General features: G+C 51.4%; 1 protein-coding gene across 1 annotated transcript in view; it reads right to left on the bottom strand.

Moving 5' to 3' along the window:
• Window positions 1-9,548, bottom strand: part of FAM83F (family with sequence similarity 83 member F) — a 33,342-nt gene extending 23,794 nt beyond the window's left edge. Inside the window, exon 1 of the mRNA XM_042947882.1 lies at window positions 8,991-9,548. Coding sequence (XP_042803816.1) covers window positions 8,991-9,488 — 498 coding nt within the window. The 5' untranslated portion in view covers window positions 9,489-9,548. The remainder of the gene's footprint in view (window positions 1-8,990) is intronic.
• Between the last annotated feature and the right edge of the window lie 5,421 nt (window positions 9,549-14,969).

Below are 14,969 nucleotides of genomic sequence, written 5' to 3'. Positions count from 1 at the left end.
TTCCCTGGCCTCCGGCCTTGCACGACCCCACCCTTGGCCTGTCCGCCCTCCCAGACTGGCTGCTTTGGCCGTCAGTTCCTGGGAGGCCTCTGCTCCCCTGCAGCTCCGTGGGAATCAGACTCGGTTCCATCCAGCTCCGCTAGCTACCAGCGGTGTGACCTTATCCTCTCTGAGCCTCAGTTTCCTCATCTGTAAAATGGAAAGTTGCGGGCTTGTTGTGAAAACTAAATGAAATAATATATTCTAACAGAGCTGGCACTGCATGTCTGACATTTAAGTGCCCAAATGACAGCTATCGACCCCTCCCCCAAATGCCCTACAGTTTGTCTTTTTAGCTCCATTAGACTTAAGGTCAGCGTCCACGTTTTATTCCACTGTATATTTCTTGAACCTGGCATGTAGTAGGTCCCCAGTAAAACATATTGAATGAACAAATGTGTGCAAAAGGGAGTCAAGAACACTCATAGTCTGTCCTCAGAGACCCACCAAAAGGTAAAGCACCCTGATCCCTGCCACCTCCCCAAGCATCTGCTGACTCACTGCTAGAAAAGAGAACAAAAAGAATATTTATCTGGAGCCTCCCACATGCCCAGGCAGTACTTTGAGGGGCCCAACAGAGTGATGACCACCATACAGGCAGTGCCAGGAAGAGCTTCCAGATAATTGGAAACTTGGGCCAGAGAGACTAATAATTAGAAAAGCCATAGGCTTTATTCCAGGGCTCAGATTCTGGGATCATTAGCAAGTCCACAGACTCCACGGATTTCAGAGAAGGAAAAGCCGGCTAAAGCTGACTGGTCATAGCACCTGGGAGGCGAGGTGCCGTGGGGGACGGATCTAGCAGGGATCGCTAGAGTGACTCAGAGAGGTGGGGGTTGCTCAGGACACCGCCAGGAGCACAGGCAGGCAATCAGCCAGGACCCACCCCGCTCGATTGCTCTCTGCCCTGCTCCCCACCTGCCCCCCCAGATTGGAATCCTGCCCAAGAACAGGCTCTGCCTTGTACACTCTGAGAAAAGGGAGGTGGACCTGGCCACCAGCCAAGGTGAGGCAGCACGCTAGGGGTGAGAGTGTGGAAGGACTTAGGGGTGCTGGCTGGGAACCCCATCAAGGTCTCAGCTTGTCAGTGAGGTCACAAGTCCCAGGGGGCCATTAAGAGGACAATATAGGACAATGGAGTATTACTCGGCAATCAAAAAGAATGAAATCTTACCATTTGCAACCACATGGATGAAACTAGAGGGTATTATGCTAAGCAAAATTAGAGAGGCAAAAATCATAGGCCTTCATTCATATGAGGAATTTAAGATACAAAACAGATGAACATAAGGGAAGGGAAGCAAAAATAACATAAAAACAAGGAGGAGGACAAAACATAAGAGACTCTTAAATACAGAGAACAAACTGAGGGTTGCTGGAGGGGTTATGGGTGGGGGGATGGGCTAAATGGGTAAGGGGCATCAAGAAGGGCACTTTTTTTTTTAATGTTTTATTCATTTTTTTTTAAGAGACAGAGTCCGAGTGGGGGAGGGGCAGAGAGAGACGGAGACACAGAATCTGAAGCAGGCTGCAGGCGTTGAGCTGTCAGCACAGAGCCCGATGTGGGGCTTGAACTCACTGACCGTGAGATCATGACCCAAGCCGAAGTCTGCCGCTTAACCAACTGAGCCACCCAGGCGCCCCAAGGAGGGCACTTTTTGGGATGAGCTCGGCATTATACACAGGGGATGAATCACTGGAATCTACTCCTGAAATCATTATTGCTCTATATGCTAACTAACTTGGATATAGATTTAAAAACAAACAAACAAATATAAAATTAAATTAAAGAAATGGAAGAATATAAAAAACAAACAAACAAACAAACAAACAAACAAAAAAGAGGACAATCTAGGTCCCTGGAAGCTACCTACCCTCAGCTTCCAGGTGACGCCTGCCCCAACATCTCCAAGTGGAGAGAACCTTCTCACCCACTCGGCATAGGTCAGAGCACCTAGCAGCTGTGTACTTGTCCGTCTCTACGGAGCTCAACTAGTCTGTGAGCTTCCCAGAGCCTGGCTGGCAACAAATACACTTTGCTTCTGAAAGTTTTAGAGGGAAGAGGTGACCCCAGAGGGCAGTACCCAAGGGTAATGGCATCTGTAGCAGAAGGACACAAGTCTTGAACTCAAACCTGGGTGGAATCCCAGTCAGCCTCTTATGAATTCTATGATCTTGTACTTTCCCTGCGCCTCTGGGAAGATAGCGCTTCCCTTGTGAGGTGTTGAGGAGTGGATTAATTAAAGGAAATAGCGTAGCACCTATCTTTCAACAATGTTAGCCCCTCTTAATAGAAATCCCTTTTATCTGCATACATTACTCATCTTTTTCAAAGCGCTGTCTCATAGTCTTGCTTTAGAGTCTCAGAGCAATCTTGTGAAAGTTAGAAGGCAAGAATTATCCCCACTCAGAGATGCAGAGACAGAAGCCCAGCAAGGTCAAATGATGTGCCCAAGGTCACCTAGTGGGCAAGGACACAGACAACTTGGGCAAGAATGAGGACACTCTGGCTCCTGGATCCCAACTGGGTACTCCTACCCTTGGCTGTGGCCTGGTCTCCTGAGACTGAGCCTGATAAACCTGGATCTGTTCCCCACAAGACCAAGAGAAGGTCATGAAGAAGGCACCCCTTTACTGAGGCCCCATCTTCGACCTTTGAGCTCCCTGGGAAACACCCGTCCTCAGAGGTTCAGGGACACAAAGTGTCAGATTTCAGAGGAACCAAGCCTAGGACTCCTTCTCCTCCAAAGAGAGAAACATGGTCTGTCCCCCTGTGCCCTACTGCCCACCTAGGAAAGCTTTAGTTCTGAGGAATATTTCCAGACTGCCCTCAGGCTCCTTGGGCTGGGTCTCACAGCCAGCCAGCCCTTCTGGATGACAGTGCGAGGGGAACACCCTCGGGGATCCCCCGTATAGGAACCAGGGCACCTCTGCACCATCCTGTCCTGTCTCTGGCCATGGCAGATCCTAGAGAAGATCTTTGGCTGAGGACTCAGATGCCACAGCCCCACAAACAGCTGCTACCAAATCAAAGCCAACAGGTAAATGCAGGGGGCTGGGGGACAGTGGGAAGCCGGTCCTCTCTCACTCTAAGGAGGAAAACGGGAAGTACACCTGCACAGGATGCCCAACCCCAACAATGAGAGGTGACTCCTAACTCCCCTAACTCATCTGCTGGCTGCGGCATCCCCACTTCCAGGGAGGAAATTCGGCCACAAGTCCCTCCCTTGCTCTGTGAGAAGACAGAGAAGGCAGCAGTTACTTTCCAGAACAATTGACCTTTGTGGAATACTTAATTGGTATCCTTAGCTTTCACACAAATTTCTTGTTTTTCAAAACTAACCAGAAATCTAGGCATTATCCTCCCATTTTGCAGGTCAGGAGCCCCAGAGCAAGAAGTGCTTTACCCAATGGACACAGCCAGTAATTGGCCAGATCTGGAGAGAAACCAAGACCTTTCAACTTAGGAGCCTGTCCTTGACCCCGACATGAAGCTGGGTCTCCACTGCTCAGAAATTCTGGCTCCCGGGATCAGTGACTGAGCATAAAGGAGAGACATTCAGAATCCATTCAGAATCCAACGGCCAAAGAGCTCAGGGCTTGGCGGGGATGTCGGGACAGGCTGGGGCAAGATCCCGGAAAGGCTGTGAAGCGCTCAGCCAGCCCCTGGAGCGGCAGCTGCACCATTATCCACCAGCCTCGGTGGGACAAAGAGCTTCCCGGGGCTCTGAAAGAAAGCCCGTGTGGAACGGTTATGTGTAAGGAAGAAGGGTCGGGGGGGGGGGGCAGACTTCTTTCTTTTTGTTTTTGCATCTGCTTCACGTCTATATCCCAATGCCAAGCATGGGGCCTGGTACAGAGACAGTGCTCAGTACTATCTACCTGATGAACTTGAATGAGGGAGGCACCGGCTGAGGCCAATAGGGGAACAGTGGCCAACAGTGGGCTCTACCCAGTGGCACAGGCTGCCACCTGCAAAGGCGAGGCTCCTGGCACCACGAGCCAGAGACCCCAAGACTTTGCCACACCCCCAGGTCATGTGTTCCCAGCTGTTCACCCCCATCAGCTGCCCAGACCTCTAACCAAGCTGCTGACCTGGCAAACCAGACATCTCCTGCTCTGGTGCCTTCTCCCAAATCCCTCTGCCCCTCCCCCCAGTTTAGAGCATTCTTCTCTCTGCTGCCAGACAGTTTATGACAATGGGGATTAAAGGAATCCCCTGGGTAACGTGCAGTTCAGCAGGGGACTTCTCTAGACACTTGCTTTGCTGGAGGGATGGAGAGAAATGGGTGGCCAGCCACTCATACACATCACTGGCCCTCTGTGACTGCTGAGGCCCAGCGAGGCAGACCAAGAGGAGGAAGGTGGACTCTTGGCTCTTCCAAAGCTCTGGGCCCCCAGGGATAAAATGGGCTCTCCCAAAGCGAGCCGTGTGCCAGACACACAGGCGGGACAAACAAGGAGCCACGTCTGAGAACAAAAAGGTCACTTTTGGATTGAAAATTTGATAAAGTGCCAAGAAAGGGGTGGCGCCTGGGCCGGGCCCTGGGGGAAAGGGGACAGAGCTGTCAGCAGGCAGGGGAGGGTAAGGTCAGGCCTGTGGCTCACGCCCCTCTGTCCCCCACCAACCAGGCAGGTCTGGTCCTCTTACTGTGACAGGAATGAAGAGTTGCTGGTTAATCAAAGCTGCCTAGGCCACCAGCCTCCCTCTCTTGGGCTGTGTTTGTCATCTTCCCTGACCAGGTACCTGGGGAGGCTGTATAATCTCCTTGTCCTTGGTCTAAAGATAAGTCCTCTCACCCTTCTGGACCTCAGAGGCCTCATTTGAGAAATGAAGATAATATTCTGCCTCACATGATGATTGAGGTTCAAAGGTTGTGGTGGGCAGTGAAATGCATTTGGATGCGGGGCCCAGGAGTGCAGGGCCAAGGGTCAGTCCTGGAGATTGGGGGGGCCAGTAAGTTTTCTATTCCTGAAGCATAGGCAATCTCTCTAAACCCACCCAGCAGCCTCAAAAATGGACACCACCGGGCACGTGGGAGCCTGGGTGCAAAGATGGGTGTGTGCAGGTACAACCTCAGCCTTCCTGTTGCGTTCAGACACGCTTGTAGCCAGGCCCCGGCATCAAAGGCCCTTCCCTAACCCGGGCCTGGGTTTCTGCCCCTGCTGCCACGCCCGCTGTCAGGCACTCATCCAACTGTATACTCTAATGATGGTTTAGTGGACCATTAGGCTACTTAAGAGCAGGGGTGCGTTTTATGTGTCTGTTTTCTACTAAAGTGCTTAGCACACAGTGACCTGGAGATATCTGTCCCATGACCGGATGAACACTCTCCTCCCAAATCACTAGCCCATCCAAACTGCACCTGCTTGGTCCTCTCACTTTGCCCTTGTAGATAAGAAGCAAAAGTTTCCCGGTCCACACGTGGTCTTGCTCGAAGTCAACCGCGCCCCGCCCCCCTCCCCTCAGCTCTCTGCAGTTACGATGAGATGATCGAAGCAGTCCACACAGTAGCCATCTCCCCTGGGCATCTCTGCACCATGGGACAGGCTAGGGACTCATTTCTCAGTCCCTGAAGGCAGCTTTTCAGCCTGTAGTTTAAGCAAAGTCCATCGTTCAGTGGCACTAAAACAAGCAGATCACTCAAGGGGGAAGGAACAGCAGGGAACAAAACCCCACCCCAAAGGTAAACAGGGCCAAATGTTTGAATGCCAGCTATCTAGCACAGCCCCAAGGGCCTTCTTCCATCCACAGAGGCCTAGAGAGCAGGTAATTTGCTGCTTCCAAGGCGGTCCTCCCAGTTTCCCGGGCCACACCTCCACCCACTGGGCTGTGTCCTCACTGCCTCTGCCTCCCCCCCCCCCCCGCCCCACCTCCCATCAGATTTTCAAAGTGTCCCCTAGTTAGGCTCCTTTCTCCATATCTCTGAGGCCCAGGTTCGAAACCCTCACTGGTCTTCGGCTGCGGGCATGTCCCGGCCACTCCCGTTTGTCATTCAGGAGTAAAAATGACAGCATCTCATGAGGTTATTCTGAAGATTAAATGAGATAAAATAGGAAAGCGTCTGGGACACAGTTGGACGTGCATCCCCTCCATAGTCGCCCTCATCTAATCATCTCTGGCTGTCCCTTCTGGCCTCACAGCAGGCTGACTCTCCCTGGAGACAAAGGAAACTCCCTGCCTCAGGGTGAAAAGGAAGGGGGAAGAATCTAGTGCAAACAAGCTGGCGTGAGGGTGAAGCAGACAGGGGTCAGAGGGTGTAGCCTGTAGAGCAGAAGCCAGGGATCTGGGTCTTTCCATAACCAACAACATGGCCTTTGGGCAAGCCCCTTTCCTCCTCTGTGCCCCAGTTTCCTCACCTGTGAAACAGGCCAACCTCTCTGGCCTGCCTATTTCACGTGGTCTTTGAGAAGAAGGTGCTGCACAGACGTGGGCGACAGTGAATACGTGGGGTCCAGAAGGCCTGGGAGTTGGGTGGACACAGGCAGGGTCAGAAGCTGCCTCTTCCAGGGGGTTGGTCACCTGCTTTGGACTCAGATCCTCGGCCCAGGCCCTACACAGTACTTAGCTCCCACCAGGGAAGCCCTTTCCTCCTGCCAGAGCTGCTTTCTCTTTTGAAGGAAAAATCTCTCATTCCTGCTCCTAAATTCCTTAACGGAGAAATTGCCCATTCCAGTGTCCTTCTCTTTCCCCTTTTCAACTCTGCAATTCACCTCCTTCAGGAAGCCCTCCTAGATTAGGCACATCAGGCTCAAAAACCCTTTTTTCTTCCAGCACATCCCTCAGCATTTAAGTTAACTCTTGGAGGGCAAACACCACAGCTTAAATCCTTCTATGGCTAGTGCTTGGCACACAGGGCACTCAGGAAATAGCGACTAGTAAATATGTACATATTGGATGCGTTCACAATTGTTAAAGTTTCTGTTGTTAAATATTTAAAGAGCTAAGAACATTGCATTACACAGGAGACTCCTGACATCCCAATGGGACCAGCAGCCCCAGTGGGCAGGTGTCCTGTCTCTCCCTTTGGTAACAGGGCACACACCCCCAGGTTGTGACGGGGCTAGCTCCATTCAAGCTGCTTGGTTTAATCCTGCTGCAATGCCATCAGACAGCAGGGCAGAGTAGCACAGTGGTTAAGAGCAAGGACTTTGGCTTTCAAATCCTGGTGCGGCCACTTACTAGCTGTGTGGCCTTTGGCAAATACTGCTCTGAACCAAAAAATAAAAATAAAAAAATAAAAAATAAGGAAAATACCCATCTCACCTAGTTGTTGTGAAAAGCAAACGAGAAAATGAAAGCAAATTAGTAGCAGAGGGGCTGGCCCATATCAAGCGCTAACAAATCAAGGCTTTTAGCATCCCATCATGACACCTGACCCCTTACTCCAGCTGCAGCCTGCTGCATAGCACTGCCATTCTGGTCCTTTCTCCTCTTCTCAAACTGGCTTTTCTCTTTTGCAGAATGCAACATACAAAGAAAGCTCAGGCAGATAGGGAGGAATTTCTTAGGGAGTATGGGAAAGTTAACCCTTCCTTCCTTCTTCCAGGAAGCATCCCCCTTTCTGGAAGAGAAGCGCCGGGACTGGTCTTTCTAGATTAGTCTTCCCTGCCAGGCCACTTCAGCCTCCAGAGGTAACAGGACTCCAACCACATCCATTGAGTTGAATGAGAATGGTGAACCCAAGTCACTCCTGTTGTATATTCTGAATTGGGCACTAAAGGCTGCTGTGTTTTGTTTTTTTTTTTTTAATGTATATTTATTTACTTTTTGAGAGGGGAGAGGGGCAGAGAGAGGAAAAGAGAATCCCAAGCAGGCCTCCGCACAGTCATTGCAGAGCCTGATGTGGGGGCTCTCACGAACCGTAAGATCATAACCTGAGCTGAAACTAAGAGCCGGATGCTTAACCAACTGAGTCGCCCAAGCACCCCTAAGCTGCTGGTGTTTCTTAACAAATCTCTGTGTGTGTGTGTGTGGGGGGGGGGGGGTCAGATATAGCAAATAAAAATACAGAATGCCACATTAAATTCGAATTTCAGATAAACAAATAACATTTTAATATCAATATGCCCCATGCGATATTTGAGGCATATTAATACTAAAAATTATTTGTTGTTTATCTGAAATTCAAATTTAATGGGATGTCCTATATTTTATATTTTATCTAAAAACCCAACCAGGTGCCCCTACCCAAGGGCACAGAGTAAAGATTAAACTTTTCTCCCTGCCCCACAACCTACTGGCCCATCAGTATTCCAACCGGCCATTCTGAACATCCCCTCCTTTCAACCCCCAAGCAGAGTAGCCACAATAAGTGAGAGCTTCCCCCCACCCTCAGCCGTTGAGTCCAGTCAAAGTGTCCAGCACAGAGCCAGGCACAGAGCAGGTGCTCAAAATACATGTCTTCATTCATTCCTGGCTGCTTGACTTCTAGTACTGGTCCCCAGGGGGTGTGAATGCCAGGCCCCTGTTGACTCTGGGGGGCCTCCTAAGAGCAGCATGGCTGGGGTAGGGGTGTACAAGTCTCACTGCCCAGTTCCTCCGGATGACTGAAGACCAAATGAAAAAATGGCCTAAGATATGTTTTGTAAATCCCAGGGCCTCACATGGGTTATTGTCAAGACTTTGGAGTGGCCCACTTTCCCACAAAACCCTACAGCCCCCACCCTTCTCTACAGAGAGGAACCTGACAGGGAAGTAAAAGCACAGGGCAGAGGAAAGCCAGCCCTCTGGACACTGCAATAATGATGACAAACCACTGTCCAGCGCCTTGTAATTCACCAAGGTTCACATCCATCTTCTCTAGAGGCCTCACCAGTCCCCCTGACTTAAGGGAAGGTTCTGGGCCCATTTTCCTGGGGGTGGTCAGGAAGTCCTGCCCCAGGCCCTGCCTCTGATATTGGGCCTGGTCCAAGGGGCTGCACTTGGTGGGGGCGGGGGCGCGGCCTACCTTCTGTGCCTGTTGGATCATCTGCCTGACCACCTCCTTGAGGTGGGGCGCCTTCTCCTCCTTGGGGGGGTGGGTAAAGAGGGTGACGCGGTTCACGCCACGGTAGACGCGGGTGTCGGTCCAGCCCAGGTCCAGCGGGGGCACCTCGGTGTCGGAGAGGTCGGGCCAGTAGGCGAGGGACTCTCCGGGCTCCGCAGAGGCCTGGGCCGGGGCCGGGGCCTTGGCCTTGGCCTTGCTCTTGCCCCGAGCGGCGGAGGAGGCGGCGGCGGCATCCTCGTAGGGGCTCCAGGCGGCGCGGAGGGCCTGGCGCTCCTGGCTGGAGAGGAAGTCCCGAAGCCGCTCCTTCTTGACCCGCTCGCGGTAGGCCTGCTCGCCGCCGCCCAGCAGCGCCTCCAGCGCGGCCCGCCGCCGCTCGCAGTAGTAGAAGGCGGCCTGCGCCTCGGTCACCCTCTCGTTCACGTGCGCCTCGTCCAGGCAGCTCAGCTGGGACTCGGCCATGGCGCCTCGGCCGCCCGTCCCGGCCCGGGCCGCGGCCCCGGTCCCACCGCCGCACCTGGAGCCGAGGGGCGGGGCTGCCTCACCTGGCCGCGAGGTCGGCCAATCCGCGCGGGCCGGGGCGCGGGCGCGGCCGTCGGGTGGGGAGGGGCGGCCGCGCCCTCCGCCAGCGGGCCAGCTAGCCCGGCTGGTGGCCTGGGGGGTTCCCAGGGGAAGCGGCGGGGCCTAGGCCTGCTGGGCCCGACCCGGGTCCGGGGCTCCAGGGTGGGCAGGGACCTGCAGGGGCGGGCGGCGGGTGGGGTGGGGGGTGGGGGTGGTGTGTGTGCTAGTTAGACGCACGTGAGGCCTCTGGCCCGCTTCTGCCTCCTGGCCCCGACCCTTCGGTGGCGATCTAACCCTTCCCGCCGCCTCGCCCGGCCGGACACGTAGCAGGCGGCGCGCGTTCATTTTCCCCGCGGTTATGGCCGCGAGCACGTGCTTTGGCCGGGGTGCCTCTGGGGCGGTGGATCTGACCACTCCCCTCGTTGAGGGTCTGGGGGCCCTGCAGCCAGACGGGATGGTGACGGCTGAGGGGGGCAGTCGGTGTGCAAAAGCAAAATGCTAATAAAACCCCCAGCTCCCGACGCACATACATGTCCCAGTTCTGAGATCAGAGGGCTCCAGAAGCTCTCAATACAGCACCTTCACCACGATAAAAAATTCTTAAAAAAAAAATCCAAATACTGCAAGGATGTAAGCAGCAGCGATCTAATTTCCCCCCATTTTAATTTGAAGTGATGTGTGTGTGCGTGTGTGTGTGTGTGTGTGTGTGTGTGTTTGGGCAAGACAGGCTGCCAGAGGCCTGATTACTGTATTAGTGATTTCAAAGTACATGTTTGAGCTCAAGGAAAAAAGCCGCGCGCACGCGCACACACACACACACACACACACACACACACACACACACACATCACCAGCAGCGGGCTGCTCTGCTGTTTCCCATTGGATTAAATACAATCTTCTTAGTCATTAACATATTATTTTGTTCATGCACTGCTGTACAATTTGATTCTCCACATTCAAAATATTTTCAGATCATAGCAACCAAAGGTTCACATTTCTCCCATTTTATAGCACAGCATCTCAGAACTGGAAGAAGCATTAGAAACTAGTCCAACCCCCTCATTTTACAGCTGAGGAAATTGAGGCCTTGAAGCACGGGGTTTACCAGGCCTCCCAGAAAAGGAGAGGCAGTGCATGGGGACTATTGGGTTCTCTGTGTCTCAGAGATCTTTGCCCTACATCTCAGCCACCTTCGCCCTTTCTGCTTACAAAATGACAGAAGGTTCCTGAGGACCTGATTTTAAACCCCTGGGTATTTGAAGAGGTTGCTTACTATTTCTGGGCCTTCCTTTGATGGTGTGAGAAAATGAGGGTTAGATTTTCAAATATCTGCCACTGTTGTGACAGTTGGTCATTGTGCCACCTGGTGTCAGCCCAAAGATTGGTGGTGTTGGGCCGTGAGCTGCCTAGCACCTTGGCACCCTTAGGAATTGCCCAGGCCTCGCTCCTGGCAGCATTCTACTCTTAATTAATCTTTAAACATATTTCACCTTTAGAATGGAGAGCATTTAGTTTGCTTCCTAGTGATTTTGAGGCACTAAGAGATGCCAGACTGTGCTCCAGGGGCATAGGGGAGCTGGGGGGGGGGGGGCGTAGGTGGGAGGAACAGGGATGCCCAGGAGGATAGCACAGGTGTGACGAAAGTACTTTGATCAACTCAAGCCACAGTGCTTTGGGCACAGACATTTACTCAACGCCCGCCATGTGCCTGGCATGCAGTATGCACTTAGCACATAGTTCTTTAAAACAGAATGAATTAGGGCCAAGAGAAAGGTATGTGCATCGCGAGCTGCAGGGACTATGGGGGAAGGAATCATTAATCTGCCCAATGGGATGTGGATAAGAGTGGCTTCACTCAGCAGGAGGGGATTTTGAATAGAGTCTAAAGGATGAGATTTCAAGGGGACAGAGGGAGTGAAGACACTCCAGGCAGAGGGAGATGGCCAGAGCATCATGCTGACATCAGGCATATGTGGCTTCAGGTCAAGATACTTCACCCTCAGAGCCTTAGCGTCCTCCTCTGCAAAATGGGATAACAATGCTGACCTCCTGATACCTCCCAGATTGTTGTTGGGATTAAATGAGATCTAGTACTGACTTAATTAGCTTTTGTGTCTGACTGGTAGCAAAGGGTTTCTTTTATTTATTTATTTTTGAGAGAGACAGAGACAGTGCAAGTGGGGGGAGGGGCAGAGAGAGAGGGAGACACAGAATCCAAAGCAGGCTCCAGGCTCCGAGCTGTCAGCACCGAACCCGACGTGGGGCTCAAACCCACAAACTGCGAGATCATGACCTGAGCCAAAGTCAGACACTTAACTGACTGAGCCACCCAGGCGCCCCTAGAAAGGGGTTTACAACAGTGCTTCTAACTCCTGGGCATAGAAATCACCTGGGGTATCTTATGAAAATGCAGATTCTGATTCAGTGGGTCTGAGGTGAGGCCTGAGATTCTTCGTTTCTAGCAAGTTCCAGGTTATGCTGGTAGCGCTGGTTCACAGACCACACTTTGCATAGCAAAGGTTTCAGAGTCCAGGGAATAAGAGCATGAACTTTCAGGTCAGGGCGGAATTGGAATGGAATCTCACTTCCTTGGGATAAGCTGTGTGTCCCTGGGAAAGTCACTTCCCTTTTCTGAGCCTTGGTCACATCTTCAGTGAAATATGTGCAATAAAATGTCCTCCCTTACAGGCCTTCATGAAAAGGGAAATAAGTGAATGGGTACATATTGCTTAGTGGAGTGTCTAGCCTAGAGACAAGCCAGGAAAGGGTAGTTAGCGCTAAAGTGTGGGAAGATGGGACTGGAAAGAGAGGGACATTGGAGCCCAACTGTGGGGACCGTGATTTTTTATCTTATTCTGTAGCTAGAAGGGAGGCACTGAAGGTTATTAAGAGACGGATATGGTCATTAAAAAACAGCAGCAATTACTATGTGCCAGGCACTGTGCTAAATGTTTTATGGATCCTCCAAATGAATTCATGTGACCGTATTTAAAAAATTATTAGTATCCCCATTTTATTTATTTTTAAAGGTTTATTTATTTATTTTGAGAGAGAGAGCAAGCACGAGTGTGAGTGAGTGAGCAGGGGAGGGGCAGAGACGGAAAGGGAGAGAGAGAATCCCAAGCAGACTCTGGCTGTCAAAGCAGAGCCTGACTCAGGGCTCGATCCCGTGAACTGTGAGATCATGACCTGAGCAGAAATCAAGAGTCGGACACTGAGCCATGTAGACCCCTCTATTATCTCCATTTTATAGGTAAGAAAACTGAAGCACAGAGAGGTTCAGTAGCTTACTCCAGGTCACCTAGTTAGTGAGTAGGAGAGTCAGGATTCAAACCCAGATCATCTGACTCCAGAGCTTGCCTACCCACCCACCTTGCTATACCACCTCAGTTGAGAATATTAGAAAGGGGCATTAGAAAGAGACAGTGTTCTCCTTGCTTAATCATTTCTTCATTCAACAAATATTTGCTGAATGCCTAGCATGGTGTTATGGGTTAGAAACCATTCATTCATTTACAAATCCTTACTGAGCCTTACTAAGCACAAGGCTCTGTTCTAGGTATGATGGTGCAGCTCTGAGCAAAACCAGGTCTTTGCTCACATAGAGCTCCTGTTGAAATGCAATGATTAAGAGCTGCTTTGTGTTGGGGCACCCAGGTGGCTCAGTCGGTTAGGCGTCCGACTTCAGCTCAGGTCATGATCTCGTGGTTCGTGAGTTCGAGCCCCACATCGGGCTCTGTGCTGACAGCCTGGAGCCTGCTTCAGAATCTGTGACTCTCTCTCTCTGTCCCCTCCCTCGCTCATGCTCTGTCTCTATCTCTCAAAAAATAAATACACGTTAAAAAAAAATTAAGACCTGGTTTGTGTTCTCAAGGAGTACAAATGTTACGTGATATAAGTTGGAATTGGACAGAGGTTAGAATCAGAATAGAATATTTTAGTACTAGTTCATACTGGAAAAAATCTTTCCTAGATGTAACTGATATGAAGCACACTGTGGTCTTTTTGTAATATTCCCCTTTAGGGACCAATGACTTATTTATTCAACTAACATTTTTGAGTTGTGAATGTGTCCTAGATAACATGCTCGCCACTGGGGATTAAAAAAGAGGATTCAGACATGATAGCTAGCTGTCCTGGTGGCTCTGCCTTGTTTAGCTGGGAGTCAGATCCCCACAGCTCTCTTTACGAAGCAGGGGATATTGGCTGCTCTCAGAGACGGCATTTTACCGTATAATCATCTCATCTGATCCGCCCCTAATCTGGTGAAATAGACTGTGAAAAAGGATTCCAGAGGGGTGTTAACGATGAATAAACTGAGGCCCTGGACGACCTGTTTCAGGTTATCAGCTGGCAAGTGGAAACTCTAGGGCACCTGTCCTCGAAGCCTGACCCCCAGGCCTTCAAACACTCTTTGCGTTTTCACTGAGATTTTTAAAAAGCCTGAACCGTGGGGAAACTGATTCCTTTTATGCACAGGTTCTATCTACTTTGTGTCTGGGGATGGTCGATGAGGCAGTGACACCCTAAGAGAAAGCCTCTGGCCCTGTACCAGTCCCTCCTTCTTGGGTCTGGAATTTCCCTGAGCTGGGGGGAGCCTGTCAAACTGGCACTTCCAATATCGGAGGCCACTTTGCCCAAGGTGACTGTGCCTTCCTGAGAAATGCTGCTTCCTCCTCCAGCAGATGCTGCCTCCTCCCATCTTGGCACTCGTTCACCTTCCTCTCTCCCCAGGGCACGCTGCCGGCTGCCGGCTGTGTGTGCAGCAAAGATACGACACCTTGTAGTTAATGCTAATTGTAACTGTGTTCATCTCTGTGCGTGTCTAGCCCTCCTGTGTAATTCGAGTCCCAAAATAGCCCACTTCATGATAGATCAGATACCATTCTCCAGGGTTGACTTTTTTCTCCTCGGTGGGAATTTGTGTCATGAGCGCCTGTTGTAAAACATGGGGGACTCTTCATGGGCGCCTGGGTGGCTCAGTTGGTTAAGCGAACGACCTCGGCTCAGGTCGTGATCTCACAGTCCGTGAGTTCGAGTCCCGCGTTGGGCTCTGTGCTGACAGCTCGGAGCCTGGAACCTGCTTTGGATTCTGTGTCTCCTTCTCTCTGCCCCTCCCCCCTCTCAGAAATAAACATTAAAAAAGACCCTTTGGGGACCCTTCGTGCCTACTGCCTATGCCCAGAGAAGATGAGAGAATGAGAGGAGGTGGCTGGAGCTGGCACCGTGGAGAGGAGGATACAGACCCTAGGACTGAGCTAAATGAACTGTTTTCACCCCTGACCAGCTCTGCTGGCCCACAGGAAGGAACACAGCGAGGCCTCTCCCCGGCCAGTCATGACTTACTGAAAGCTTCATCTTTTCATTCATGAATGGTTTGCT

The sequence above is a fragment of the Panthera leo genome, chromosome B4 (assembly GCF_018350215.1).
Source record: "Panthera leo isolate Ple1 chromosome B4, P.leo_Ple1_pat1.1, whole genome shotgun sequence".
Classification (NCBI taxonomy): Eukaryota; Metazoa; Chordata; class Mammalia; order Carnivora; family Felidae; genus Panthera; species Panthera leo.
Note: the sequence above shows the minus strand (reverse complement) of the source record. Positions and strands in the feature narration are given on the sequence as shown.